We start from the raw sequence: 27,731 nt of genomic DNA, 5'->3' as shown, positions 1-27,731 counted from the left end.
CGCAGCCATGCAGGGGAGGGTTGAAAATAGGCAGAAGTGCAGTTCTCGGTGACTGCAGCTTCACCGACTCTGCGCCACTAACGTCACAGGGCTAACTCAACAAAGTCAGATCATTGTGAAAAAGAGGACAATGATAAAGGACGTATTGTACTTTGCTGTCAGGCCACGACTCGTTCAGTCTTCACCAAACGGCGCCTTTCTTTGATAGCGAATTTCCACTCTTTAGCAATTTTCCAAGACAGCAGAACCGCAAGCCCAATGAGAAGGCCAAAAGAGACCAAGATCGCCAAAACGCTGACACCAAGCGCCAGCCCCTGCCAGTTGGCACCGCCACCTGTTTCAAGTGAGGCCACCACCTGTAGTCCACTCAAAGTCACAGAGGTAATTCCGAATGCGAATAAAATCGGCGCGTAGAAACGTGCGAAATACTGTCCGTATTGGAAGTCAATTCTCTGGAAGTAGGACTTGTGCAGAATGATCGGAGCGTAGAAGTTGAGGCGAGTAAGGCGGATTTGACCGTAGGCATAGCGCAGGGAAACATCTTTATCCAGGATCTTATCAAAATCAGAGGTGAAGTCGCAGAACTGCTCCCAAGAGATACCTTCTGGGATAAGACAAAGAGTAGGATCCTTGGCGATGCGAAAGTCTGATTCATGCTGGATGAGAAAGAAGTATGTGCGTAGATAACCCAAGGTTGCGCGTCGAATACGCACGTCGTCGCTTGTATTGTTACTGCAAAGATGTTCTCTCCAGAAGCCGTTGGACCCGATGAATCGTGGAAGAGGCTTGATGAAAACACGGTTGTTGATCCATAAGAGATGTAGCTTCGGGTTCTCTGTCACGACGATCGACCGGCCTTGTAGTAACTGTCGATGCAGTGGCCATATATTTGTGCTATCTTGTTTTGACATCCACCAGAGCTTATCCGAAACTCGATCTAGGTCGTCTGAGCAAAACTCAGACATGAGTAATTTCTTGATCTGATCGCTGCCATGACGAGGAACTCGAGGGAATCCTGGCACGTACCCGCTCTGCTGGTCCCGAAGCAAAGAATGTTCTGGTCTAAAGGGCGGTTTGAACATGTTAGGAAACATGAAGATGTTCGTGTTGGAAGGTTTCGAGATACAGCCTCACCTGGGCTCATTGCAACACACCAATTTCTTTCAGATAACGAGGAGCTGGATTTCCCAGTGTAAAAATGTCGTTCAGCTGGACAACCGATTATCAGGTTGATGTGCCACTGGGCCTCGGCGCTTCAGGTCGCAATGTTATTGGCTGACAATCAGTGCCGTAATGTAATTTCAACCTCCCTGTATTTCGTCCTTCATAAATTATTAAAGACCAATCTATATTTATCCTGTCTGTTTGTAAAAGGAATTTTATTCAATCATCTCGTCAACCCAGTCCAAATTCCACTCAATATGCTCAACCAGCACTCAAACGTCTCAAACCTCAAACAAGTTGATATCAACTCTTGCGTACTGCCAAGTCGGTACCCTCAAGCAGGCAGGGCTTAATATTCCTAAGCTCAATGGTTGTTTAAGGATTGTAGCTGAACGCGACTATAACTCACTCCAGGAATAACTTCTTTTCATGATGGATAAGTCTGCCTGATCATGTCACCAACTTGGAAGAGATAGAATTGCAAGATTTTGTTTCCCTTAAAGCCTGTGTCTTTTGGGGGGCCTGGGGAAGTTCCATAATGCTGATTCCCCGCATAAACACATGTAGTTCAGCATTTTTATCATGTCATGGGTGCATTCGTTCAAATTTCCGCCGGCTAATTAGAACTAAATCCTACATTTAAGCAGGGCTAACTATTGGTGGAAGAGATTAAAGATCGTCGGACATAATGTATCACTGCAGAACTTCATTATAATATTATGCGACTCGCGCGGCTATGAGTAGAACATGCTACCTAAGCATGGTGATCATCTAGAAAACAGCACTCTAGAAATGAGGGGCAGGATTTTGCCTAAACTTTGGGTTAATCGGGCTTATCACATGTAGTGGTTCAATGTATCTCGTAGATATAATGCCAACTCGAGACTAAAAGTCAATCAACCATCCATTCTTCCATATACTGTATAACCATGAAGATGCATCTACACTTTGTTTTCCTCTTTGCTATCCGCTTCTCAGTGGCCGCACATATCTTCGTTGATCGGAAAGGACAGGACTATAATCCTGGGTCAGCCGGCAAGCCTGTGAAGAGTATCCGAAAAGCACAAGAGCTTGTCCGTGAACTCATTCCGTCCGCACAAGATGACATCACTGTCCACCTTGGCCCAGGTACTTGGGTAATTAACGAGCCCATCAAATTTAACAGTGAAGACTCCGGTACCAATGGCTTAACGGTGACATGGGCTGGTTCAGATACGGTCATCTCTGGAGGACACAAGATTATCGATTGGACTGAAGGCAAGAACGGGATATGGTCTGCTTCCGTCCCGAAGGGGACGAAATCCCGCAACCTCTACATAAACGGATTGGCTGCACAGTATGCTCGACGACGAATCCACAATCGGACAGATTTTGAGTACACCAAAATCGGAATGACCTGGAACAGCTCGGATTACGACTGGATCATGAACACACCAGGCATTGAGAATGGCGAGCTTCGGGCGATAAATTCATTTACGGATCGTGTTGCGCTCATCGAAAAGGTTAGCAACCGCGTCCTTGAGATGAAGAAGGATATATGGGCCAATCAACTCATCGGTTATGACCAAATCGCAGAGCCGTTTTGGGATGGAGGCGTTTGGATTCAAAACGTCAAAGCCTTGCTGACTGACGGCGGTCAATTCTACCTTGACAGAAACGAATCGACTGTCTATTACAAGCCATTGGAAGGCGAAGATATGGCCACCGTATCTGGCTATCTCGGCATCCAAGAGGTTCTCATGGTCGTCGGTGGAACCTATAAAGAGCCGATTCACGACTTGCACTTCGAGGGAATCGCCTTTAAGCACAGCACTTGGCTAAGGCCAGACACTTATGGTTACATAGATCAACAGACTGGTGGTTACATGGGAAATGATAGTCAGTGGCCTAATTTTGAAGCATCGAGGCCCCATTGGTGGCAGATGCCCAGCGCGATCCAAGTCAGCGCGGCATACAACGTCACCATAGAGTCTTGTACTTTCCGAGAGCTTGGAGCTGGAGGCATTGGTGTAGGAAATGACAAGAATGCGCACGTGACGGGCGTTGGCCTTGGGGCCAACAACATCCATATTGATGACAATTATTTCACGCAGGTGATGGGGAATAGTATCACCGTGGGAGGTATACAAGCCGATGCACACCACCCATCACAGCCGCAGATGCTTGTGTCAGACATTCACGCCTCCAACAACATATTCAACAACAATTCAGTCCTCTGGTCATCCACCGTCCCCATTCTTTTTACATACACGCAATTCTCTTCCATAATACACAACGATGTTTATAACCAGCCATATAGCGGTATTTGCCATGGTTATGGTATGGTTTGTTCCTTCCTGACGAATAAGACTGCTAATGGGTTCTAGGCTGGGGAAGCAATGATGAAGGAGGGAGCCCAGAGTACGTCAAGCGAGGCCTTTACAATTACCAGCCACTCTATGATACACCCACCGTCATGAAGAACAATTTGATTGAGGGAAATTTGATTCATCATTTTGGTCAATCTCATACTGACTTTGGAGGCGTATACACGCTTTCACGGTCGCCAAACACAATGGTGTCATCTAACCTCATCTATGACGCAAGCTGGCAAGCCCTATATCCTGGCACGTAACTTATATAAATCATCGTAATGCTTGCTGATACTCGGAACAGATGAAGCCTCAAGAAACATCACCTGGTTCAACAATCTGGGTTTCACTTCAGGAAAGTATTATGCGCCAAATGATTGGATTCCAGAGCAGCTCACCGGATGTATGTTCATTGTTTATATGCGGTAGATAAAGTGCTGACATGACCAGGGAACACAGTGATTGCTAATTGGGGTAAACTCGGAGTCAAAGACAACGAGGTCCTAGATGGGTTCCCAAATCATTCCGGAAGACGTAACAACACGTTCCTACGAAACTACCTTGCGCCCTACATAAATGGAACAAGCCTCATAGCACAGCGAGCTGCATATCGTGCAGGGGTTACCCCATCAAAACGCAAGGGAAGGCCCATCACAAACGATCCAAATATCGCAGATGCCTACTTGGATGTCAAAGTCAGCGATGGACATGTCGTTGTTAACGTGACTAACTTTGACGATTGGGACTTCAGAGACGTTGTTTTCCGTATCTCGGGCCGTGGTATCACGTTTACAAGAAAGTTTACCCCTCACTCAATCCCTGCTGATGGTTCTGCAGCGGCGGTGTATACTTTTTCTGGTTCCCCAAAGGGAAACGCCACCGCCTGGGTGAGCTATGCAAATCCGAGAACACAAAGGTATCGCAGAGAGAAGGAGTTTTCTCTAACTATGTAGCAAGATATCCAGCCTGGATTACATGAGCCTCAAGGAGTTATCAGTTGTCACTGGCCTGCTTTTCACAGCGACTACCTAACAGTCAGATACTTAACGCTACAAACATATGGTAGCGGTCTTTCCTAGCTCCAGAGTGGCAGATAAGAGCAAGCCTATTCTTGAAGTATATTCTTAATTACATCAAGTGTTATTTAATGCGTTGGTTTGCAAATGGCAGCTTGAAATACCTCATGTCGAAGAATACGCCATGTTCTCTTGTAACGTACTTGCGGAGTTTCTCCCCTGGTCATAAACTCCGCTTAAGGCCCAAGCCCGCAGCCTTGTCCAGTAACTCCGTGAGATACATATCTACCCAACTACCGAACGTTGCAGATCAAAATCCCGGGCTAGGCGTGGGGCGGAGCGATGTGGGATGTCAATTCCGCAGATCTCGGGGTCTTCGGCAAACCGCACGGTCAGAAATGTGACTTTACAGCCAACATACTACCGATTCTAGATCATAAAACACATCTTTTGTCCTCACTATACCTAACCCTAACTATCAGTAATCCAGTAACGGCACCCTTGTATACGAGAACTTGTCTTTTCTGTCCAATAACAACATTATATAATACATCAACCTTTCTCTATAAACCCTTATCTATATAGGGGACAAGAAAAAGCATAAAGATGACTATCCCATGTCGCTGAATTTATTAACAACCCCCCTTCAGCTCAGCCTACCCTCTTCGCCTTGTATTTGCCCATCCATTCCGGTTTCATAAACAACACGAAAACCCTAAACCCTAACATGACACCCATTGCCAACCCAGAGCCCCAAGTCAGCTTGGTAGGATAAATCCCACTATCGGTCTCCCCTACAACCCAAGCCTGCCAAAACAAGAGCGGTAAAGCCATACCCTCAAACGAGGCTAGCATCCGATACGTTACCCGCCTCGTTTCTACCGCTCCAGCTTTATTTGGGATCCCAAGTGCTATTGGTACCGTCATGGCGGCTAGGCTGATGCCGAACAGTTGCATCACAGGGACAGCGTGAGAGGCCGCAGACGGGTCATCGGTTGAGTACATTCGTTTGAAAGCTTTTTCCGCGTTGAATACCATGGGGATAGCCAAAAGGATATTAAACGTCGATTCAGCGACCGATATAATTCGGACAATGGTACCAGAAGCTGATGGATCAATCTCCATTGACACTTTGGTGTCAGCTCCGATGCTTTTGTTTGTGTTTGCCATAATTGTGCGCGAGGAGGATAACTGCTGGTGTTTCTTAATCGAAGTATGATATTATGTAGAGGTGAAGACCCGAGGGCTTGGGATGAGGCTGTCTTATAAACCTATTCACGGCCAGGGATAGTAATCAATTGTCGCGTTGCCTTCAAGCTCAAACCCCATAACCAACTAGTGGCCCAGATATTCCAGTGCTCTGAGTGGTCCGGGAAGCTCGGATAGCTGCCATAACGCAAAGCTTAACGTTATGCTTAGAGTTATGCTGGGTATCTGGACCTTGAAAATAAGGTATCTACCTATATCTTTACTTTACTATATGTAAATACCAAGAGCTCCATATAAATAAGTTTGCTGTAACGTTTATTAACCCAAGTCCTGCCACCCTGATAAACTACCTTCGATTTTAATACATAAGCAGCATAACCATCTATTAGATTACAACTTATTGTCACATAACATCACACCATGATAAACCGTGCCCACTATAGACATGTGCTAAAATAATTATGGCGCACTAAGGGTCCTTGATCAAAAGCATTCAAGAGGCAGATCGGGTGAATTGAGACTCGGGAGTCCACACTTTCCGGTAAAAGCAAACTCAGGGAACCTGGCGTCCAGAGTCTGCTTTTAATATTCTGGGTTCTGTCCGACATATCGCAAACTTGATCAGATTATACGAATGTAAATGAGATATAGAAGAGTCCTCGCTCTTATCTTGAACGCCAACAGCAAGTAAATTGATCTTGTTGACTTGAAATATCTTGACTAGTTACTGAGCAATTAATAACCAGGGAAAATAAAGGATTTCTCTGGAGCTATATTCTCTGTCCCTCCGTCATTAGGTAAGCCACCTAGGAATCCCACCTGCAGCGTGTAAAGGTCCGGATTAGCTTTCAGAGCTTGGGCCTGCGTGATTACATGCTCTAAATCCTGTTGGACATCAAAGTATCTTCCATTTAGGCAATCCTTTGCAATACCAGTGGCCAAAGCCACTGATACCATGCCACTCAAATAAGGAGAATCTTTAAAGCCCTCCAACACTTGAGCCATTATCTTGAGGACATGGGGGTACTGACCCATTATCTCATCTAAATGGGCTTCATGGAAGGTTAGGAAAGAGGTATGCATTATTTTATAAAGGAGCAAAATACCTGCAGATGTCATCTGTGAGGGCACGGCACCTGGATGGATGGAATACATCTGAATCCCATCATGACCTCCCAGTTCCAATTCTGCTTGCCAGCAGCTAGTAAGTCGTATAAGTGCGGCTTTACCAGCACAGTAAGTGGTGTTAAAGGGGATATTGACCGTTCCGCCCCTAGAGGCTATGTTGATTATAGTGCCACTTCGGGCCTGGATAAAGCTTGGCATAACCAGACGCATCAAATACATAGGGCCATTTAAATTGATGGCCCAGTCTTGAAGGATAGCTGCGGGATCTTTTTTGTGCATCTGTTTGGGTCGAGCATTGTCAGCAAAGTCAGGCTTGTCGGATTTGGCTGTCAGCGAACCGGTCCTATACTATCCACCCCAGCATTGTTGATAAGTATGTCGATATTGCCCAAGTTACTTTCCACCTTAAAAATTGAGTTTAGTTGGTTACTTGGTTTAATTAATTGGGTGAACCAGTGAGACATTGCTTACTTCCTTTATGAGATTCTGGCAGCTGTCCAAGTCGGACACATTACATTGAATGGATGTGACGGCTGTGGCACCGAGAGTTCGACATCGATTCAGAAAATCGGGAGAAGGTTCAGTTCGGTTAAAAACAAGGACCAGGTTAGTCCCGGCAACAGAGAAGCACTCTGCCAGTGCCCGACCAATTGTTCCAGTTGACCCTGGCCCGAATCTCAAATCAGCATTTTGAGGAGAACTAAGGGTAGCCTCTATTGATACTTACCTGTAATTAGAGTAACTTTGTCTTGCAACGATGCCTTGAATTTGAGAGGGTGAATGAATGGATAAACCTCATTGTGCAAGCCAGGTTTAAACGAATCCATGACTTGCAAGATGGTTACGAAATCACATAACATCAATCGCAATGTAACCCAAATAAAGTTATCAAATTATTTTGCAATGATTATATATTGTAAAGTTGTTAGGACTGGGCTTTGAACAGTAGTACCCCGCGTTTTCCGATCTGGATCTTGCTGACTCGGCTCCACGCAGATCATATCGGTAATGCAATCTTATAAATCGGAATATTGCTGCCTCGGCTCCACCTACCCTCCACCCACCCGAAGTTTATTGGTGTTTTAAGAAAAGTTCGTCTTAGAGTGAAATGTGTATGGGGGAAACCCCTGTACCTTTACCTTTACTGGGCTTATAATATTTAAATAGATAGAGTAAGTTTAGTTGTTTCTAATCCCATGAGAACTTATCACTCATCCTTTAAGCTTTTCTGGATCAACTATCACAAATAAAACATAGCTCCTATCTAAAGCTTGTTTCTGCTTCTTCTTTATCACTATGTCAAGAGACGCACTTCTTGCCGACGTCGAAAAGACCTGGAACGAGCACCTTATCGATCAGCCTACGCAAACTGCTGAACAAATTAAAGCTGGCAAAGCACTCATTGAGCTTTTCTTAGCCACTTTCGTATACCATGACTACGACCGCACCCGCGAATTAGTCTCTGAGGATTATATCCAGCATAACCCGACACTTGGGACTGGAAGAGAGTCTATCATCGAATTCGCTGAGAGAGAAACCACAGACCCCAACAGACCTTTTAAGTGCAACTGGAAGCGCATTCTGGTTGATGGGCAATTCGTAGTTGCCCACATTCATGTGGAGGCTTATGATGGAACTGATGGCGTGAGAGTGGTAGAGATACTTCGGTATGAAAAGGGCGTTTTTACGGAGCACTGGGATACTGCCGCCCCGGTTCCCCCCAAGTCAGAGTGGAAGAACCAAAATGGCCTGTTCTGAATCAAATAAGAAGTGGTATTAGGTCTAGGAATGATACAGTCGTTGACCTCCTTATGCAAACTACTCAGGTCGACAACTTCGTGGATGCTTTGCTGCAGAGGGATGCAGATATCGTAGAAGTGTGGAGTCAAGCTTGAATCTGCACCTGAGGGTTCTAAAATTCTCTATTGCTAAGCTCAGGATCAATTGCTGAACCAGATATCAACAATACCCAGGGCCAGGTGACGAGGGTGGAACGATGTGGGATGTTGCTTGTGGATACCCCGGGTCCTTTGTCAGCCAGTAGCACCAGCACCAGCCTCCACAATCGGATGTACAAGTATATAAACCAAGATACAATTTATTTAAAATTACAGAATAACTTTACACATCGCTGTTTATATCTTATCTTCAACACCATTCATCATGCCTGTTGTAGCTATTGCAGGAGGTACTGGTAGTGTTGGCCGCTTCATCGTTGAAGAGACCATCGCAGATGGCAATTTTGAGGTCATCATCTTAGGCCGAAAGGTTTGTCAATTAGGGCCAGATATCGGGATACCCAAGTTAATCATCTCTACACTCAGGTCAATCTATCGCTGGAGAGGGAGCTCGGAGCACGTATTCTGCCCATTGATTACTCCAATCCCGATAGCATCACAAGCTTGCTCGAGGATAACCACGTCGACGTCGTGGTTGCCGCACTGAGTGGACATACACCTCCCGAGCAGGAGATTGGTCTTATCCAAGCCGCTGCGAAGTCTAAACCCACCAAACGATATATCCCCAGCGTCTGGGGGGTCAAGTATCGTCCGGAGCATTCTTGGTTCTTCAATGCCGCAGCCAAGCTGTCCCTCTTTGATGCACTGGAGAAGACTGACCTGGAATGGACCGCAGTTGCAAATGGCTTCTTTCTTGATTATTGGGGTGCCCCGAATCTCAAGACCTACCTCGATCCCCTGACTATAGTTCTTGACATTCCTGCGAGAAAGGCTGCGATCCCAGGCAACCCGAACCAGCCAGCGGTCTTCACATACACTAGGGATGTTGCCAAGTTTACAGCTAAGCTCTTGACGCTGGAGAAGTGGGAGCCAGTATCGTATATTGTCGGCGACAGGCTTACGTGGAATGAACTTACACGCCTTGCTGAAGAGGTAACAGGTAACATAAGTTCTCCAACACCAGTAATATGCTCTACTTATCCAAACTAACAAGGATCATCAGGCGACAAATTTGAGATTACCTACGACTCAGTCGAGTTGCTTAAATCGGGAAAGGTCACGGAGCTTCCGGGTCACATGCCTGTCTACCCCTTCTTCCCCAAAGGAAAGCTGCAAGCCATGCTAGCCGAGCTTGGTGTCTTGTTCGACCAGGGTGTGTTGGATTTCCAGCCGGAGAAGACTATTAATAGCCTTTTCCCGGATATAAAAGTTATGACAGCACGGGACGCTTTGGAGATTGCATGCAAGAAATAGTCTAGTCCTGCGTTATCAGAGTGATTAATAAAGCTCTTGAATATTTTATCGTTGGTTGACTCTTCGCATACTCAGAAGTCAATTATGCCATCCAGATCAAATAGAAGCCAGATCAAATAGAAGATGACCCAAGCTTTTCGTAAACATATCTGTATTTGGTTAGTTCGGTTCGAGCGGGTGCTGTTCTCTTGAAAACGAAGTAACCGAATCAGGTAAAGTCAGAAACCTGCATCCCACATCGCTCAGCCAAGATCCCACATCGCGCATTTTTGTCGATCCACAACAGTAAGGATACGCTGGACAAGGAACAAGCATGCTCCATCCCACATCGCGCCTCACGAGCAGTTCTAGTCCTTTATCGACTTATCATACTCTAGATCTTAAATGTCTTCTGACCTATCCCGATTCTACTGCAACTATACGGCATGCGAGCGGTCGTACAAGAAGAAGGAGCATCTCTTACGCCATGAGAGGGATCACTTAAACCTGCGCTCATTTGCATGCAGGCTATGCCCAGCTACTTTTAATCGAAGGTGGGTGCTTCGGTCTGTCTCAGTCCTGGCTTATACATGCTGAAACCTCAAGTGATCTGCTCAAACGCCATGAGACAATCAGCCATCCGCTTGGCCAAGGCGCTCTACAAGAAGACCCAGGACCATCAACAGAAGAGACAGTGCCTGAATCACAAGAAACTGTACCTGTGTATGAGCTGGGCGAGTCTCCTGTGAATGCATTGGACTCTTTTCTTGGCACAGAACTTCAAGGTTTAAATCTGGCTTCAAATCCAGCCATGCTGCTACTCCAAGAATCATGTCGGAACGAGCTTGAATCGTCTTACTTTTTGCACTTTCACCCCCATTGGCCTCTGCTGCATAAAAGAACTTTCTTGCAATCAGTGCCTCCTCCAGAACTGACTGCTGCCGTTTTAGCAGCTGGACTATGGGTGCTTGACACTCCAGAGACCAGGGACAAAGCCCGATTTTATCACGATGCCTTGCTCAAGACGCTTTATGAACAGCTCGTGAGATAAGAATTCCTATTAGATATCAGTTATCTGATATTCATGTAGTTCAAACTTCCCGTGCCAGCTACTGACTCATCTGGTCCTCGAGCTGAGTTCCTCCCTACATTCCAGGTTCTTCTCATTTCCCTGATCATCTGCACCTACCGTGGGGTAGAGACATTTCCATCCCCCTTGTTTCACAGCAAGCAGGTATGGCAGTTGTTCCAATCCATGGGAGTATATGATCAAAAGGCGATCGATGATCGAAACTCAAGTCCGATAATCCGCGAGTGCTACCAACGGTAGGCCACATCCCCCCTTACCCGAACATGCTGTACTGACATGGCGAGGCTGGCCCTTTTGCACTTCAAGGTGCACGTCCATCTCAATTCTATCTTAATGAGTCACTTTTCTCAATTTAAGCCGTTCGACTACCTGACGCCGAGCATGCTCAAAGTTCGGATTCCCTCATCGGGCTCACACTGGGAGGGTGGTGACGGGTCACTTCCCTGCCAGGGACACGGATCACGAATGGTCGCCGATTTTCTCGGTGACTATACTGAATTGACTCGCTTGTCGGATCTCATAGCTTGGGACTTTACTTTAGGAATGGTTATTGGATGCTACTTGGTGAGACCGGCTGGGGAGACTCATCGTCAATTGATGATGCAGTTAGATCCATTTTTATTTATTCATTTGAAGTCTTTTAAAGATCAATAAATTTACTATAAATTTACTATAAATTTACTATAAATTTATCCTTGAAGCAGAGTAGTCGCTCTTCTCACTTTCAAACAAGGAGACCACGTCAATATACGCTCTTCTACGTCTCCCAATCTGATCTGTTAACGCACTTCCGCGATGCTAAGCTGATTCCAATCGGGACCAGGCCCTGCATGAAGTATCTCAGGATATTGAACTATTAGTATCTTACAAACTTACATAAAAGAGCGGGACTGCTAACGAGAAGCAATTCCATCAGTTGATTTTAAGTTATACTCGTTTTGTTAACTGCCTACATAATGACATTGTCTTTGGTATAGGGTATTGTTCATATCCTAGAGCTTTTATCTAGTAATTACCAGCCAGGGTTAGTAATCTACACAATTAATCTAAACCTAACGAACTGCAGATAAAAAAGAAAACATCCATAGATTAAGATCGAGTTTCGTCCTATTTGTACAAGCATCCAAGTCTGGCGATCCATTCTGTAAGTCCAGTATAGCACAATACGACGATGACTTTTGAGTGAATACAGGTAGTAGGCCGAGTGATGTCGTCTAATATACTTATTAGGGTCTCGGCTAAAATGGCTGTCTGTTACTATGAGCTCATCGAAATTCTATCTTATAGCGCAAGATAAGGACGTCTTGGATGGGGAGAGTTCCCAGATTTCTCGTCCCTCAATCTAGCGGTGGGTATTTTGGCATCTATAAATAGATTCAACGGAACTTGCCATACTTGGTCTCGAGGTGATTGGCCAGATTCTCATGGCGTCCCCACAGACCTGTCAATCTTATCCTGGCGTGCTTGAGTCGTGCCGCTCGTGTTCGGGGCCTTGGGCGACTCCGAACCTGAATCTTGGCGATGACTTCGTCATTCTTCTGTTATCAATCTCTGCAACAGTCATCAATGCTCCTCATTGCCACGCCGGATAACGTGTTTCCCTACGCTAGACACGCCGCTTGGCTCTCAGACACCATCTATTTGTCACTTTACTTGAGCCTCATTCAATCGAGGGACAACCAGGGTTCTCATTCGTCGTAAGATTGCTGGAAACAACCAATCCGCTACCATGGTCGTGTCTGACGGATTCTAGTTCGCAGTAATATAAGCGAGCATGCGCTCGCAGCACCACTGCTTCGTCAACGTGCCAATACCCGGCCACATCCCTCACCAAACTGTCCTCGACTACATACAGACATACGAGCCCGTGTTACGCCACAACCCTGGCATGAGATCATGGGAAAAGTCAGATTTAGACTATGCACTCGTTGCCAATGATCGATTCTTCGACTCATCAGATCCAGGGCAAAGTCTATGTTGTTATCAGGCTTATGAGGTCATGCGACTCGGACCGGGGGTTCAGAGGGATTTAAAATGGCCGATTATCTTCCAGAGAGTGCCGAATGGAATTGTATCGAGGACAGATGCGCCTGCGGGTGTGATAAGCTGGACGCAGTGGTATGTCAGGCCTAGACCCAGTGAGGCAGCGGCGGATTCTGTTAGCACGCCTAGTACAGCTACACCGTCGAGTTCGGGGGATGACAACTGGGAGGTATATGGGATTGTGACAATTGAGGCGCATAGGATGTTGATGCCATGGGTCGCTACGAAATCAGAGAGCTATCAGGTTGCAATTGGGCAAGGGATGGTGGATGATGCATGTTCAAAGTTTATCTCTGGAGAGATTTCGTGACAATACGAGATACCAACTGCAACAAAACAAGTATCCCAGCACCTTGCTCCTGTCCAGTCCCCGTTTTACGTCTAGTTCCGGTCTCTCAGCTGACATAAGTTATCCGTCAACCTGAGCAGGCCTGAAATGATCACTACAGGACTCAGCAGCTCTTCGGCAAAGCTCTACGGCGAGTCGGCTTCTGAGCCAGCTCAATCTCAGCATTCCTTCGACGAAGCAAGCCCGGAAGCCGCTGGCCACTGGCATACACCCAGTGAGGAAGCTCTTGGGAGATGACAGTATTGGGATCTTCCCCGTTGTTCAGACGCCCAACAAGAGTAGAAGATTGAGCATTGCCGCAGCCCATGTTGAAAGCCCAACTTATGAGGGCACCATATTGGTTCCTGTTGAGCTTTGCTTTGCTGTTGAGCATGGCTGTGAGACAGACTTCAAAATCCTACAGAGGCAGGCATGATTAGTGATAAAGATCCCTTCTGCTAGCGACGAGAACAAACCTTCATGTCATCTACCAACAGCTTCTTTCCATTCGCGACAGAAAGCGGAATGGGATACTTGACTTCGCTGCACTGGGGTGCATCACATAGATGGCCATACCCCACTGTCGGATTTCCGGTAGGATCGTTGTCTGGAAACCATCAGCCTCAATCCAAGGAACAATTATCTGCGAGACTTTACTCACAAACATCGGACCTGAAGCCCTCGAAGCTGGCGATGAGATTGACAGTCGCCGCATTCGACTTGGGCGGTCTACACGAACGACACTTGGAGGTCACGTACCCGCTTGATCCTGTAGCGACATAGTAGTCGGACACATAGCACCCGAACGTCGTCTTGTCCCAGAGAGTGTTGCCTTCAATGTTGGTGCCCTCGGTCTGGTAGGTGATGGTCACATCAGTACCCTTGATAAACTGTTGCTGGATGGCATGGCTTGTCATTGGACCGCTACGGCATCTGACGCCTTCGTCTGTGATGAGAAAGGCGCTACTGGATGCGATTTCAAGAAATTGGGCAGCGAAGCTGTGAAGTCTCATAGTAGATTAGTGATTGCGACTGAATTAACTGACGAAAGAGTTGTTGGTCTGAGATTATAAACTCCTGTCTTATACTTTCAGACATCGCCGAAGTCATTAGACACGTCGTCGAGGGTCAATCATATGGTCAGCGGTTTCAACGCCCGATAGGGATCTGCGACTGTGCAACCGATGTGAACCGGCTAGTTTCTTCGGACCCTCCGGATTCGCAGAGCATTTCGGCCCTTCGGGAAGTACAGTCACGAATAGAGATCTTTATACTACCCCAAATATCTGTCCCGAAGTTTATTAGCTGCATTGGGAGCTCCATTCCGACGAGGCGTATGCAGTGAGCCTTGGCTTACCACGTGTAAAGTGCAGTGACTTGTATTTAGGACTCTAGAGGACACAGTCCGAAGACAAATTCAGAAGTCAGCCCTTCAGCTTGTGGAATCTTGGGGTGGGGAAGGTTGGTAAATTATACAACATGAGTCGCTGCGTTGCAAATTTGACCCCAAGGTCTGGGTGTATACAAGATGTGAAGAGATGGCTGTTGAAGAATAAATTGCATTCACTTGGACTATGAATAATACTATCTAGCTACGATGAACTGTCCCCAATCATCGACCTTTCGTGTTTAGTAAACATAACGGAAGTTGAGGTTCTTTCTGTCAGTGACATCGGAGATCTCAAGATGCTCTGTATCATCCTGAAGACCAGAGCTTGTCTGCTGGAGCTTATCGCGTCGCTTATTCTCGGCGATCAGCACGAATCGGAGAACGATCATAGTCACAGTCGAAATGCCGAAACAGATCGTCGTCGCCAAGAAACCGCTCTAGAGTCATGACATCAGCTTTCTTCCAGGATAGGCACTGTCATGACAGTGACTGGTTGACTTACCGAGTATTCAGGTGCCTCGCGGGCGAAAAATAGAAAAGGGCCGATGATGTTACCGGTGGTATATGCCATAAACATCATCGCGGCGGCAACACTCTTCTTGGTAAAGCCAGCGACGTTGGAAGCGACCATAGACAGGGAAATGGGGAAGCCAGCAGCGAACGCGACAAAGATCCACAGTCCAAAGAGTCGACTTCCTTGGTTGGGACCGTAGCGAACAAGAAGCGAGCCAGCCAAACTGTAACAGTTAGATGGCGAAGTCACACGAGGCCGGAGATGCTTACCTGATCAAGCTGAGGCATGCGCCGATAATGGTTCTGTAGCCGTTGAAACGACTGCAAAGGTATGTTGATCCCAGAGCAAAGAAAGCGAGGATGGCACCCATGGGCATGTTGAGGAGGTAGACCTGGAAACGGCTGAAGCCAAAACCGGCCATGACAAGACTACTGAACTACAAGCTGTCAGATAATTATTGTAGCCGTATACGGGTATCACTCACAGTGGTGTGTGCACCATTGGGGATGCTGAAGGCAACTTGGAAGACCATCAACAGCAGGACATTGGGGTCCTTGATGACCTCGCGGACTTGTTCCCACTTGAAGCTGTTGTTCTTCATGCCGGTTTGGTTACTTCGAATGCGATCGACGGCATCAATGCGCTGTTGTTGATCGAGGAAACGTGCGTTGTCGGGGGTGTCGGGAAGGAAGATAGCGAGCACGATGGCCCAGGCGAGAGTGATGAGACCGAAGATGATAAAGAGCCACTGTGTAAAGGAGTCAGCGGTTGTTACTCAGCACAGATGGTGGCACTTACTCTCCAAGACTCAAGGGCACCGCCAATGTGAGCGATACCGTACGCCAACAGCCCACCAAAGGAAGTAGCAATGGCATTACCCAAGAACCAAATGCCATGTCGGAAAGGCTGTTCCTCTCGCTTATACCACATTCCAGTGATGAGGGAGAAACCAGGCGAGATGGAAGCTTCTGCTACGCCGAGGAAGAAACGAGCGACGAGAAGACCGGGGAAGGTTTGGACTGCGGCGTGGCAGCAGAGGATGATGGCCCAAGCGAGACTGTAATATGTTAGTGGGAAAGTCGTGCAGGATTGTTGAGTGGTTACCTTGATCCAGCGAGATACTTGCCAAGGGGCAGACGGACCATTAGCCATGATGCTGGGTAGCTGAAGGCGAGGTAGCCGAAGTAGAAGGCGCTGCTGCACCAGCTATATCTTGATCCAACGAGGTCCTACTCTTGTTAGTGAACGCGGAGTACCTCTATATCGATGTATACTGACCAAATCGTCGATAATGCCCATGATGGAAGCAAAGTTGAGTGACTGCTTGTCAAGGAACTGCAGTGTGTATGACACAAGAAGAAGAGGCATCAAGCTGGACACCAACGTTAGCACTCTTCATCTCCAGCTGAAGGAAAACTTACCAAAGATCAATCCTTCTCAGGACCTTTTTCCCCCTATAGTGGTTTTCAACTCCCTCCTCTGCAACCTGCATCGACCCCTGAAGGCTCAATGTCTCACCCATCTTCGCATCAGGGTCCTGAGCCGGGAAGTTGGTCTTGTCTTCTCTATCAGAAGCCATAGTGTCAAAGAATATCTTGTAAGTGTTGAAACAAGAGAATAAAGAAGAGTTGATAATTGATTGAGTAGGGAGGGCTCGAAGCCAGTTAAGTAGATGTCCAAGGGAGCATCTAGACCAGTGGCTTTATCTCTTGATCTCAACCTGTCTCCACCCCCGCATAAACTCAAGATAAGTCTGGGGATACTATCTCAGCACTGACGTTCTGATCAAGGAGGGAGATACCATTCACGTCTGAAAAGTTGAAGTTATTTCACTACCCGTTGGAAAGAGCCGTACTGCTAGTTTCTCCAGCTCGGATATCGTTACATGCTAATTGGTTCAGTCGGCAAATGGAGGTTCTGGCGTTGCCGATTGGCTGACTCGGCTAGGCGATAGTGTTGCTGCGACGGACCCGACTCTTTGGGTAGCGCCGGAATGCGGGGGACGGCGAATATTTGGTGGGTGTTAGTACGCCGATGGTTGCCCATCATGGCTCCGCGGCGTAGATAGTGACGATGCATTATCTTCATCAAAGACATGCATATGCGGTCTTATCACATGAGCGGTATCAACGGTGGCTGAAAAAGGAATTACAACGCGGATATCACCGCCCGTTTGATAACAACGGAATTAAGATGACATAAGAGTATAACCAAGGCTTCATTATCTCATCATTCAAAGTGATCTAAAGTCTATAACCAATCGGCTCAACATCCCTCTTAAACTCCTCCCTTGCTTGATCCATCAACTCAGTCTGAAGCAGCATCTCGCAAGCTGTAGCTGCTAATCCCTTTGCACAATCCAAAGCTCTCTCAAATGCTTCTCTTGTTCCAGCTGCCTCTGCAAACTTGGGTGTATGGGGTTGCACCAAAGGATCTTCTGTTCCGACAGCGAACATGGGGTGAATACCTGGGACGCAGTATGTAACGTTGCCTAGGAATGTCAGTAGAGCTGAGGAAAGAAGTGGCAGCGGACTTACCCATGTCTGTTGATGCGCCCATTGGTGGTTGGTTTGCGTCTCCGATGTAATCTCGCCCAAAGGCTTGCATGTGTCTTGTGAACTCGTTCGACATGGACATGTTCGGTCGAAGCTCCATGTAATCTTGATCTCTGCGAGTTCGTTAGTGAGGCTTCCACAGCCCATGCGGCAACCTTGACTCACGATTCGCAACTGCACTGCACTTGGCAGCCCGTAGCGATCGCCCCAGCTTTAAAACAAGCCTCTACCCTCCCCGTGAGCTCCTTGATTTGATCAGCCCCAGCAGCTCTCAAATAATACTCCAGATTTGTTGAATCAGGAATGATATTTGGCTCAGCACCTCCATTTCTAATAACACCGTGAATTCGCTCTGTAGGTTGAATCTGCTGTCTCAGCAGCGAAATATTCACGTAAGATGAAACAACCGCATCGAGCGCATTCTTCCCATGCCATGGCGTATTCCCCGCGTGAGCATTCTGCCCCGTAAACGCCACCTTGATCTGTCTCCTCGCACTCGACCTTGCTGCCGAAACGCCATCTATATTCTTCTCCCCCTGCGGCGACAGTCTCCCTGTCGGATGAGCCATAAGACACGCATCTACGCCTTCGTATGCACCAGCTTTAATAAGGTGGACTTTTCCTCCGCCACCTTCTTCAGCTGGTGTTCCGAGGAGACGAACGCGACCGGGGATGTCGAGGGAGCGTATGGTTTCGGCGGTGGCGATGAATGCGGCGATGGAGCTTGTTGCGATGAGGTTGTGGCCACAAGCATGGCCCAGACCGGGAAGAGCGTCGTATTCTGCGTTGAAGACGATGAGTTTGCCGCCCTGGCCGGATTCGACTTCGAACGAGGTTTGGATGCCGTAGGCGGAGCGCTTGACGTTGTAGCCGAGACGGTGCATTAGATTGCAGACGTTGTCGTGGGCTTTGAACTCCTTGTAGTTGAGCTCTGGGTTCTCATGGATCTAAGGATATTAGAAAAGCTCACCCGAAGCTGTCGAAGTGGTGTTGTGTACCTTTTTGCAAATGTCTGCCAAGTCCTGCTCATGATGAGCAACAGACTTGGAGATCTTTTCGTAAAGCTGCTCGTTGGAAGACATCTTGGTCAGTTGGTAATTACAATGAAATTACCCCAGGAACTAAACTATCCCGGGCTTGGCCAGCTTATAAGAAAGAAACTGCGGTTCTAGCTCCTGCGGGTCATGACACAATCCGAGCTGAATTTCATGACGCCCGCTGGCTGCATGAATCAGGAAACTCCGCGAGACAGAAAATGTCCCAATGTGGCCATTTTCGGCTAGTTTTTTGCTGCTTACAGGGGAGCTTCAGGGGGTCAGTGCGGCAGTTTTGCGACGGGTAACGTAGACCGACGGCCACTAAAATTAGCCGACGGGTCCAATGAGAGGCTGGGGAGGTGTTATCGCAGTTGGAGGCTGATGGAGGACAAGATTTTCATGGGTAGAATTAATAAGCTCGTCATGGCCTTGATGATGACGATTTCTGTTGATGGAGGAGATAACGAGCTCGTTTGAGTTGATGGACCTGGTCTTGGATACTACGTAGCACGGATATACGGGTGTACGGATAGAGCTGATATGATAGAATGCACAATTAAACGAGAGCTGCAAGGACCTTAGAAATAATAATCAAGACTAGCTATATTCGTACTAACACAAACTCAATTCATCGGTATCTCCTCCCGACATCCCTCACTCATCCTTGGAAACGTCCCCCATGCAATCACTATCACAAATTTCTCCCCAATGCCAACCCCAATTCCCCCCACAACTTGTACGTTAACGCGCTGGCGAAGGGGGAAAAAAACTGATTCAGTTGCACGTTGCATCACAATTACACAATACACGATCCCATGTTATTTTCCCAGCGCGTCTCTATTCCCGAGTCATATCTCCGCCCGCCATGCCCTCCCCCATCGCAGATCGCCGAAAAGCGCGTTCCAAAAACGGTACGCCCGGAACACAACATCCCTTCCGATATCGCTGCTAACAAAAATATTCATCAAGGGTGTTTGACATGTCGTATCCGAAAAGTCAAGTGTGACGAGCAAAGACCTGTTTGCAAACGCTGCGAGAACAGTCCTAATAAGTGCGAATGGCTCGAACCGGGCCAGGCTCTCAGTGCAAGGGGGAAGAGGGTTGAGAGTCCTGCGTATGGGAGCCCGCGGTTGCTGGCGTCGAGTGAATCGCCGGCGAGTTTTGACTCTGGAAGTCCTGTTTCGCCGGCGAGCGGCCATGACTTTCACTTGCCACGGTCGCATTTATCAGCGGCGCATATACCACTTGCGAATTCACTGCAGTTGAGTGAGCAGGACAGAGCGGCTTTTGCGTACATCCCTTATTCGACTATGGTGGTGAGTTATGGAAAGCTCTGGCAATGGAGTAACTTTTCGTATATCTATACGAACATCGCGAATGTGTATCCCGGCGTAATGAGGAGTTTCATCGCAGTCGCGAATATGGAGCTACGAGCGAGGGAGCTTCTTATTGCGCAGGAAGTCGTCGATACGAGTGTCTCGTTGGAGAGGGCGAGTCGCCTAGCAGCGGCGGCGGCGGCGCATTATACACAAGCGCTAAAGGATCTATCATCGTTGTTGGATCGTATTTGTCAGACGCCGGAGCAGGATTGCGATATCGATGCGCTATTTACGATGTGGTTTCTGATTTTGAGATATGAGGCTTGTGATTCAGAGACTACGGGGGCGTCGCTGCTGCATCTTGATGGAATACGGTTATTTTTGGGCCCGTATTTGCGGGATGATGGACAGGCGACTGGGAAGAAGTTACCGTGCGTTGCGCAGGCGATGCTGCTGTATACATTGTAAGGTCACTGATTATAACTACAGTTTCATTTACTGACAGTTATAGATACCTCGATGCGGACTCGGCAACAGGCAACATGAACAGCGGACAGTTCTGTCTTGACTTTCTATCACGCGACGCTCATGACTACATCTCACATGAACATCTCTTCCTCAGTGTTCGATCAGCTCTTCCCAAGATGTGGGGTGAGCAATATCCTATATCAGAACTCCTCGACGATATGGAGAATTATCGCCCTCTCCGATTATATCACCTCTGTCAAGGATCTAAACTTGAGCTTCTCAGACTAGCACGGTCAACGACGCACGGTGGATACGACGATCTGAAGAAACTCTGGCGGCATGTCGAAAACTTCGGTGAGGTATGGCAACTCATCTCTCCAGGCATGTAATATAACTAACGACCACAGGAATTCGTCGATATTCTCCTCCTCGCCAAAAAGACTCCCAGTTCTGGAGGAAAACGCCTCATGTGGACAGTCTATGCAGCCGCCCTTGACTTCCACGCCCTGCAGATCCTCTGCTCCAGCCTAGACACCTACAACGAAACGCCCTTCAAGCCAGAACCCTCCCTATCCTACATCTTCAGCGTCGCCACGAAAGCCCTCGAAGAAGACCCCCGCCAAGTCTACCGTTTCATGTGGTCGCTCTCTGTAGCACTCAGCAAGACGAATCAGACTTGGCTATCTACGCAGCTTGCAAAAGCGAGGGTTTTACTACCGCGGTTTGGAGTCCCGGGGTTGATACTTGAACAGTGCGGGGGATTAAGTGCCAGTAATGAGGGAGCACAGTAACTCGTTTATTCTTATATGGTTTTGTAATTAAAAAGTTTATAGATTTGGCTTCTAAACCTCTATGGTAAATGATTCTTTTAGGGGGAGGGCACGGCTGCTGGAGCCGACGAAAATGGTGTAGTTGCCTGATTGAAGCGTCCAGTCTTGCTTGACAACGTCCCAAATGCTCAGGTCACGTCTTGTGAGCTCAAATGGAATATCAGCAGATTCTCCCTTGCTGATCTTGACCTTTTCGAAACCTCGGAGTTGCTTGGGAGGACTGTTTGGAATAGCGACGTACATTTGAACAACTTCCTCGCCATCTCGCTTTCCAACGTTTGAGACAGTGGCTTGGGCGGTAGCAAACGTACTCCAGAGATCGGTAGCAGCAGCCGAAGCACTTGTCTCAGCAACCTTGACTACCAAGTCAGAGTACTCGAACTCGGTGTAGCCAAGGCCAAACCCAAACTCAAACCTCGGGGTGACATCCCTGTCGTCGAAAGAGCGGTAATCCAAATACACGCCTTCAGTGAAGTCGCACTGCGGATCCTTGCTGCCTTCCTCCAGTCCACAGGGCTTGTACGGCGTATAATCACTCTCGTTCTTGGCCAGGGTATACGGCAACTTTCCTGAGAAATCGGCCTCACCATAAAGAAGCTTCACAAGCGCCTCGCCACTATCTTGACCGGGAAGATGAGCGATGATTGTTGCTGTGATGTTAGGATGCTCGATCCACTGATCAACGAGACGAATCCCAGCTGCGTGGATTGTAACAATCGTGTTGGCGCATTTCGATGCAACATTAAGGATCAGTGCGTCGCTGAAGTCGTCGTGAAGACCATCGCGGTCCCAACCTTCTGTTGCCATGGCGTTGATGAAGACGAGACAGACATCAGTTGCGCCGTTCACGTCGGGGTTGGAGGATGAGAGGTCCCAGTTCACCCAGCTTCCATCCTTTGCGGCTCTCTGCTGAATCGCGCTAAGGGGCTGTATCTTTTTAGTAGATTTCTTGGGGGAAAGAGAGAAAACTTACATCGCTGATGTATGGTGGTGAGTTAGCGGCTGCCCTACCACCCGATACAATAGTCCCTCCCTTGGCAGCTTGGTCAAAGTGCTCTTCAGTCCCAAGAACAGCCTGTCCCATCTCAGGCGAAGAGGTATATCCCAGCTGGAAAAGATTATCCGTATTCTTCGTCTTGGCGACGGTGGCATCGTACCCGAAAACAGAGATCATCTTGGGCTTCTGAGCAAAGGGAAGAGTGTTGTTTTCATTCTTGACCAGTACATGCCCTGCGATGGCACCCTCGAGCAAAGTTGGCCGTGATTCAGAGATTCGAGCTTCGACTTGTTCGTGGGGAAGGGAGAGGTTCTTCATTCCGATGCCGGGGGTCGGAAAGTCGACGTCTTGGCCAACGAGGTACCAAGCGGCCAGGATTCTGCCATCGTCAGTAAACACTCACTCAGTGTTTGGTGATACTTGCCTGGTAGCCATATCCGTGACCCTCTCCTCCTTAACTGTCCCATTCTCAACAGCCATCGTCAAGTTCTCCCCCCAGAATCCACCCATTGGCATGACCATATCGAGTCCCGCATTCGCGCTCTCAAGATTATGCTGCGCGTTCCAATCCAGCAACACAAACCCCTCAAACTCAAGCTCAGTCTTCAGAAGTCCATTCATGAGCTTGCTGTTCTCGCAGGCATAAGTTCCGTTGACGCGGTTATATGAACACATCACCGACGCGACGCCTGCTCTTACCGAGTCCACAAAGGGCCAGAGATAATACTCGTGAAGAGTCTTGTCGTCGACGTTGGAGGATACTGCTTCAATGCCAAAGTAAGGACGACGGTAGGTTTCTTGTTCGTTGGCGATGAAGTGCTGTGGTTGTTAGTGGTGTTGGTGGATGGGAGGAGGTACTGACTTTGACGTTGGCGATGACTCCGGCGTCTTGATGCCCGATGATGGACTCTGCGCTGAGTTGGCCCGTCAGGTACGGATCAACCGAGAAACCCTCCCAGTTTCGTCCGCCAAGAGGTGTTCTTCCCAATGGCCCAACATTTGGACCAAGAAGGACATTGACTGACCATGGTCAGTATGAGAAATCCACCCAAGATGCTGATACTCACCTCCCTTGGCCTTGAATTCCTTCCCCATATAATACCCCCTCTGATACGTTAAATTCTTATCCCAACTCGCCCCAACATGCAGAGCAGAAGGATACGAATTGACAAAATCCGTCGCTCTCACTCCATTGCCTGCATCATGGAGACACAAACCCGGCCACCCAAGGCGTGGAATAGTACCCGTGTTGCCGGCACAAACATTATCCGCTGCAAAACCACGCGTGACATTGACTTTCTCTTCAAGCGTTAATCGATCCACGAACTGCTGTGCTTTTTCGTATGCATCTTTCCAAATTCCTTTGCCAGTTCCTTGCGCTGTCAAGAGGTTAGGTTAGCGCCATCAGGGGTCAAAGTTACTAGGCGAAGCTTACGCGATGGATACTCTTCGGTCGGAATCTCAGCAGGGAGAGAGAATGAAGACGCGACTTGCAGTGCAAGACACAAGAGTTTAGTCGACCACATCATGTCAGGAAGTACCTCGCAGATCCTCATCTTGAAAGGGAGCGGAGGTGTTGTTGCTTGTATTTATCAGTTCATCGCGTTACCTGAGCTTTGTTGCATGAACAGCGAATAAACCGGTGATTAGCCGATATGCCCCGTAAATACGTCATTGGACGAGGATCGCGGAAACTCCGTCCTTCACCGCCAAGAAATGGAGCCAATCGGAGGGTTAGCCGGTGGTACAGGGTATGTCGCGATGGGTTTTGGAGTTGCGATCCGGGGCCCCGGAGGGTGATAGTCTCCCACGTGGAGTAGTGTAATATCATGCTATTGATTTGAGATGATCAGATAGATGGGATTTTCCCGAATTCATTAGCTATATATGGATTTTAGCCGGGCGTAACGTTGCCTTCAGCAGTTCATTTACTCAATTGAACAAGCTTGTAATTGCTTGCTTTAACGGCCAGAAAACAGCAACGTCAGGTAAGTCCAGTGGAAAAAATCGATCAGAGCTGATAAGTACATTTGTGGCAATAGGCCAATACAGGTCACCACAGCAAGTAACAATACAGTCTATAGAAATGATTCTAAAGGGATGAACAACTGATGCACGGATTTGTCTAGCCTGAGCGTCAACACCACTGCCCCCCACTGCCTACCATCGTGACTGACATGTGCAAATCGACGTGGCATCTTGACGATGATTGTAGATGCACTTTCGCTGCAACTCGATATCCGAACCTTCCGGGCTCGAAAGTCCGAAAGCTGCCAGGCTGTAGATCCGACCCCCAAATATTTCCAGCCGCTGTTGGCGATTCAGGTCAGCCTGAGCACTCGCGTCGTGGGGGTTCGAGTCACACAAAGACGGACAACTCAGACTTTCCTTTGCGCCGTAAAGTGCAAGAAGCGCAACAACCGCTCGTAGCCGACGTGCACTTTCCCACCCCCAAGATGAAGTTATAGTTATCGCGTCGCGTTTTGACGAAAACGCGAAGCCCATGGCATGTAAGGCGTAGTTGGCTGAGCACATTGCTTATTATTCGCCCAGATAAGTCTGCTGACGAACGCCCTCAATTTTGAGGCCCCCAAAAATGCAGCTCATTGATGTAGGCTCTCTGTACACAATTGTGTGTGCCAATTAGGTCAGTCCATATTGGGCTCATTCTGAGGCTCTTCGAAGTACCTTCCAACAATGTAGAATCCTTATAAATCGAAGCCTCTGTCGCCTTTATCATGTTATGGTCTATCAAGCTTTAGGTAATACGACATGACTACTGCTGGTCCTTCAGAATACCGCTTGGTCACTGACCAAGCCGAATCGGCACAAAACCCTCACACATCAGATTCTGTTAGATTGCCACCACCACATTGTAAGCCACTGATGAGTCCCTCGCCCTGCGAATCTCTTACCGGGATACCGCAACCGTCGTTGAAGTCGTCGAACCCGTCATATAGCTATCGACGCTACTCACATACATCGTTGGCGTATTCATCAAAGTCATCATCCGTGCCATCACGGTCATGCTCCCCTGACAGTAGCCCTGCGAGCTCTATCCAGGAAGAAAGCATCAATGATGAAGAAGTTAAAGAACCAGAGCCGGACTTACCAAAGGCACCGGAACATTTCGAAAGAGTTTTCAGTGTCCCTAAAGCCTTATTTGAAATATACGAAACCTATCGAGAATGGCACTTCGGCTTCGCAGCTAAGCAGAATGTGCACGTTCTGATGATGAGACTGAATCAAGCGAACCTGAAACTTGAAAAAGCTGAACAAGAGGTAAGAGCTCTTACTCAGCGTCTAAGTTCGATCGCGGAACCAGAACCGAAGATTCAGCCCTCAAAGCGTGAACAAAACTCAGAAGTACAGAAGGCCACTCCTTCCAGACTTCGTAAGAAACGGGACGCAAGACGAAGGGAGTTGATTGAGAACAAATACAACAAACCGCTTAAAGAGAGGTTCGAGGAACTGGCGGGCTGGAGTGAGAAGGTCGAGGCGGACATTGACGCGGCCCAAGACCGCAATACGTTCCTTGATGACATGCTTCACAAAGCAGGCAGAGACATAAGGAAACTACAGGGCGAGAAGTTGTCGCTCGAGGCTAATAAAGGGGAACTTCAAAAGCAACTCGAACAGAGCCTTCAAAAGATGATCTCTAGACACGACAGCTCCACACAGACTGAAGTTCCAAAGGATGAAGCGGTCGCTTGTCAAACCACAATGGCCCATGATGACCAAACATCTGTCACATCAGGCGATGGGCCAGTACAGCCTCTGGCCCTTCAAGTTACTCAGGATGACCGGCTCGCTGAGTTGCAACGGGAAAATGATCGGCTTCGTCAAGAAAACGAGGAGATGAGAAACGCCATTGAGCAACGCCAAGGCCAGGATAGCTCTCTAGAAGGATCAGAGAGTCGAGTGCTTGAGGTACAACCGGAAGAAGCGCACACCGGAGATGAAGACCCCGAAGCCCAGGTTCAAGGTGCCAATGTCGAGATGGGAGGCATCACGACTGGAGACGATTCTACGGCATCAGAAAACATCGAGATCCCAGTGATCCCAGTGACACCTCCGGTCACATCAGAAGCAGAAGAAACCTTGGTATTCTATCCACTGCGGTATCTAAACAATATCAATCGAGACCCAGGAACGAGCAGCGATATTGCTAGACATAGACGAGATAGCCGACGACGCAGGCGACGAGAGCAGAGGAAATTAGAACGAGCAGAAGAAGAGGCTCAGCAACAGCAGCAGAGGAGGTTAGAGAGAGACAAGGACGCTCGACGACCTCGCAAACACCATAGAAAGTCTCTTAAGGTATACAGAGAGAAAAAGAAAATTCCATCACCACTCGGATGGGTAAGGTATCGTCGAACATTGATGGATTTCCTTTCATTCCACTATATGTTCTCCTCGCCGCTTAAGCTATCGTAGCAGATCAAGGTGAAGTTTCCTTTCAAATGTCTAATACCTTTTTCTATATTATGGTATGTAATCAATTCCTGCAAGTCCTACTTAGTCGTTGCTTTTGAGTCAAGCTGGAAGTCAGTCCTTCTCGTGCGCAAGATGATATCGGTTTTCTTTACTGATCTGTTTTCATATCCTCTCATAGATTGATAATTAGGGAAATATAGGCTTTCATTGTCATCTAAAATGGTCTAAATGATCGGGTGTACTGATTATAGTTCTGTTGTTGGTTTGATGTGACGCCGGCATAGAGTCGGCCTCCGCGGGAGCGGGAACATCCTGAACTCTTTAGTGTGACGTTTCATGTGACACAGATAAGCAGTAACGCTCAATCTGATATCAGTGGTCAACTCCGCTTACCTCAGACGGTGACCTCCATCTCGAGGGAATTTCCCGATCCAGAAGCTGTTCCTCATCCTTTTCGCTTTCATATTGGATCCTCAAGGTACCACGGTGTAGCACTCTTACTTGTGTCGCTGCAGTAAAGTTCTCCACGATGAATTGAGTTTGGTATCAATACAAGCCATTAGCTAGCTCAAGATACCCTTATCACAATCGGTCTCGTCTTGGACGCCCCAAAGCGCTAAAAGATGACATCGCGCAACCCCGCAAGCCTTGCGCCTCCACTAAT

General features: G+C 47.9%; 15 protein-coding genes across 15 annotated transcripts; 8 read left to right on the top strand and 7 right to left on the bottom strand.

The window, feature by feature from the left end:
* Nucleotides 1-158: 158 nt before the first annotated feature.
* On the bottom strand, nucleotides 159-1,082 carry FPRO_14922 (uncharacterized protein; the record flags this gene model as incomplete). The annotated part of the gene is made up of 1 exon (XM_031220816.1): nucleotides 159-1,082. One exon carries the CDS (start codon nucleotides 1,080-1,082, stop codon nucleotides 159-161), a length of 924 nt encoding a protein of 307 aa, XP_031086436.1.
* A 1,011-nt stretch (nucleotides 1,083-2,093) lies between these two features.
* Nucleotides 2,094-4,468, top strand: FPRO_14923 (uncharacterized protein; the record flags this gene model as incomplete). Its single annotated transcript, XM_031220814.1, has 4 exons — nucleotides 2,094-3,483; nucleotides 3,531-3,770; nucleotides 3,820-3,918; nucleotides 3,966-4,468. The coding sequence occupies 4 exons, from the start codon at nucleotides 2,094-2,096 to the stop codon at nucleotides 4,466-4,468; spliced, it is 2,232 nt and encodes a 743-aa protein (XP_031086435.1).
* Nucleotides 4,469-5,182: 714 nt separating this feature from the next.
* Nucleotides 5,183-5,701, bottom strand: FPRO_14924 (uncharacterized protein; the record flags this gene model as incomplete). Its single annotated transcript, XM_031220813.1, has 1 exon — nucleotides 5,183-5,701. One exon carries the CDS (start codon nucleotides 5,699-5,701, stop codon nucleotides 5,183-5,185), a length of 519 nt encoding a protein of 172 aa, XP_031086434.1.
* Nucleotides 5,702-6,475: 774 nt separating this feature from the next.
* On the bottom strand, nucleotides 6,476-7,695 carry FPRO_14925 (uncharacterized protein; the record flags this gene model as incomplete). The annotated part of the gene is made up of 5 exons (XM_031220812.1): nucleotides 6,476-6,792; nucleotides 6,847-7,147; nucleotides 7,207-7,272; nucleotides 7,340-7,533; nucleotides 7,596-7,695. 5 exons carry the CDS (start codon nucleotides 7,693-7,695, stop codon nucleotides 6,476-6,478), a joined length of 978 nt encoding a protein of 325 aa, XP_031086433.1.
* Nucleotides 7,696-8,164: 469 nt separating this feature from the next.
* FPRO_14926 (uncharacterized protein) lies at nucleotides 8,165-8,626 on the top strand (the record flags this gene model as incomplete). The annotated part of the gene is made up of 1 exon (XM_031220811.1): nucleotides 8,165-8,626. One exon carries the CDS (start codon nucleotides 8,165-8,167, stop codon nucleotides 8,624-8,626), a length of 462 nt encoding a protein of 153 aa, XP_031086432.1.
* A 405-nt stretch (nucleotides 8,627-9,031) lies between these two features.
* On the top strand, nucleotides 9,032-10,080 carry FPRO_14927 (uncharacterized protein; the record flags this gene model as incomplete). The annotated part of the gene is made up of 3 exons (XM_031220810.1): nucleotides 9,032-9,136; nucleotides 9,193-9,766; nucleotides 9,830-10,080. 3 exons carry the CDS (start codon nucleotides 9,032-9,034, stop codon nucleotides 10,078-10,080), a joined length of 930 nt encoding a protein of 309 aa, XP_031086431.1.
* Nucleotides 10,081-10,464: 384 nt separating this feature from the next.
* On the top strand, nucleotides 10,465-11,389 carry FPRO_14928 (uncharacterized protein; the record flags this gene model as incomplete). The annotated part of the gene is made up of 3 exons (XM_031220809.1): nucleotides 10,465-10,613; nucleotides 10,666-11,101; nucleotides 11,150-11,389. The coding sequence occupies 3 exons, from the start codon at nucleotides 10,465-10,467 to the stop codon at nucleotides 11,387-11,389; spliced, it is 825 nt and encodes a 274-aa protein (XP_031086430.1).
* A 716-nt stretch (nucleotides 11,390-12,105) lies between these two features.
* FPRO_14929 (uncharacterized protein) lies at nucleotides 12,106-12,331 on the top strand (the record flags this gene model as incomplete). The annotated part of the gene is given in 4 exon segments (XM_031220808.1): nucleotides 12,106-12,120; nucleotides 12,127-12,173; nucleotides 12,238-12,293; nucleotides 12,309-12,331. Coding segments are annotated over 4 exon segments (141 nt in total).
* A 592-nt stretch (nucleotides 12,332-12,923) lies between these two features.
* Nucleotides 12,924-13,502, top strand: FPRO_14930 (uncharacterized protein; the record flags this gene model as incomplete). The annotated part of the gene is made up of 1 exon (XM_031220807.1): nucleotides 12,924-13,502. The coding sequence occupies one exon, from the start codon at nucleotides 12,924-12,926 to the stop codon at nucleotides 13,500-13,502; it is 579 nt and encodes a 192-aa protein (XP_031086428.1).
* Nucleotides 13,503-13,644: 142 nt separating this feature from the next.
* Nucleotides 13,645-14,533, bottom strand: FPRO_14931 (uncharacterized protein; the record flags this gene model as incomplete). Its single annotated transcript, XM_031220806.1, has 3 exons — nucleotides 13,645-13,938; nucleotides 13,997-14,127; nucleotides 14,182-14,533. The coding sequence occupies 3 exons, from the start codon at nucleotides 14,531-14,533 to the stop codon at nucleotides 13,645-13,647; spliced, it is 777 nt and encodes a 258-aa protein (XP_031086427.1).
* A 616-nt stretch (nucleotides 14,534-15,149) lies between these two features.
* FPRO_14932 (uncharacterized protein) lies at nucleotides 15,150-17,003 on the bottom strand (the record flags this gene model as incomplete). The annotated part of the gene is made up of 8 exons (XM_031220805.1): nucleotides 15,150-15,347; nucleotides 15,413-15,647; nucleotides 15,694-15,860; nucleotides 15,909-16,172; nucleotides 16,223-16,481; nucleotides 16,529-16,653; nucleotides 16,703-16,796; nucleotides 16,846-17,003. 8 exons carry the CDS (start codon nucleotides 17,001-17,003, stop codon nucleotides 15,150-15,152), a joined length of 1,500 nt encoding a protein of 499 aa, XP_031086426.1.
* A 664-nt stretch (nucleotides 17,004-17,667) lies between these two features.
* Nucleotides 17,668-19,061, bottom strand: FPRO_14933 (uncharacterized protein; the record flags this gene model as incomplete). The annotated part of the gene is made up of 4 exons (XM_031220803.1): nucleotides 17,668-17,915; nucleotides 17,962-18,092; nucleotides 18,145-18,926; nucleotides 18,978-19,061. The coding sequence occupies 4 exons, from the start codon at nucleotides 19,059-19,061 to the stop codon at nucleotides 17,668-17,670; spliced, it is 1,245 nt and encodes a 414-aa protein (XP_031086425.1).
* A 770-nt stretch (nucleotides 19,062-19,831) lies between these two features.
* On the top strand, nucleotides 19,832-21,594 carry FPRO_14934 (uncharacterized protein; the record flags this gene model as incomplete). The annotated part of the gene is made up of 3 exons (XM_031220802.1): nucleotides 19,832-20,799; nucleotides 20,847-21,162; nucleotides 21,211-21,594. 3 exons carry the CDS (start codon nucleotides 19,832-19,834, stop codon nucleotides 21,592-21,594), a joined length of 1,668 nt encoding a protein of 555 aa, XP_031086424.1.
* A 51-nt stretch (nucleotides 21,595-21,645) lies between these two features.
* FPRO_14935 (putative beta-glucosidase precursor) lies at nucleotides 21,646-24,186 on the bottom strand (the record flags this gene model as incomplete). The annotated part of the gene is made up of 6 exons (XM_031220801.1): nucleotides 21,646-22,560; nucleotides 22,607-23,009; nucleotides 23,034-23,449; nucleotides 23,493-23,650; nucleotides 23,698-24,009; nucleotides 24,066-24,186. The coding sequence occupies 6 exons, from the start codon at nucleotides 24,184-24,186 to the stop codon at nucleotides 21,646-21,648; spliced, it is 2,325 nt and encodes a 774-aa protein (XP_031086423.1).
* Nucleotides 24,187-25,402: 1,216 nt separating this feature from the next.
* FPRO_14936 (uncharacterized protein) lies at nucleotides 25,403-27,067 on the top strand (the record flags this gene model as incomplete). The annotated part of the gene is made up of 1 exon (XM_031220800.1): nucleotides 25,403-27,067. One exon carries the CDS (start codon nucleotides 25,403-25,405, stop codon nucleotides 27,065-27,067), a length of 1,665 nt encoding a protein of 554 aa, XP_031086422.1.
* Between the last annotated feature and the right edge of the window lie 664 nt (nucleotides 27,068-27,731).

Source organism: Fusarium proliferatum (genome assembly GCF_900067095.1).
Source record: "Fusarium proliferatum ET1 genome assembly, contig: FPRO_scaffold009, whole genome shotgun sequence".
Taxonomy (NCBI): domain Eukaryota; kingdom Fungi; phylum Ascomycota; class Sordariomycetes; order Hypocreales; family Nectriaceae; genus Fusarium; species Fusarium proliferatum.
The sequence above is the reverse complement of the archived record's forward strand: the minus strand, read 5'-3'. Positions and strand labels throughout refer to the sequence as shown.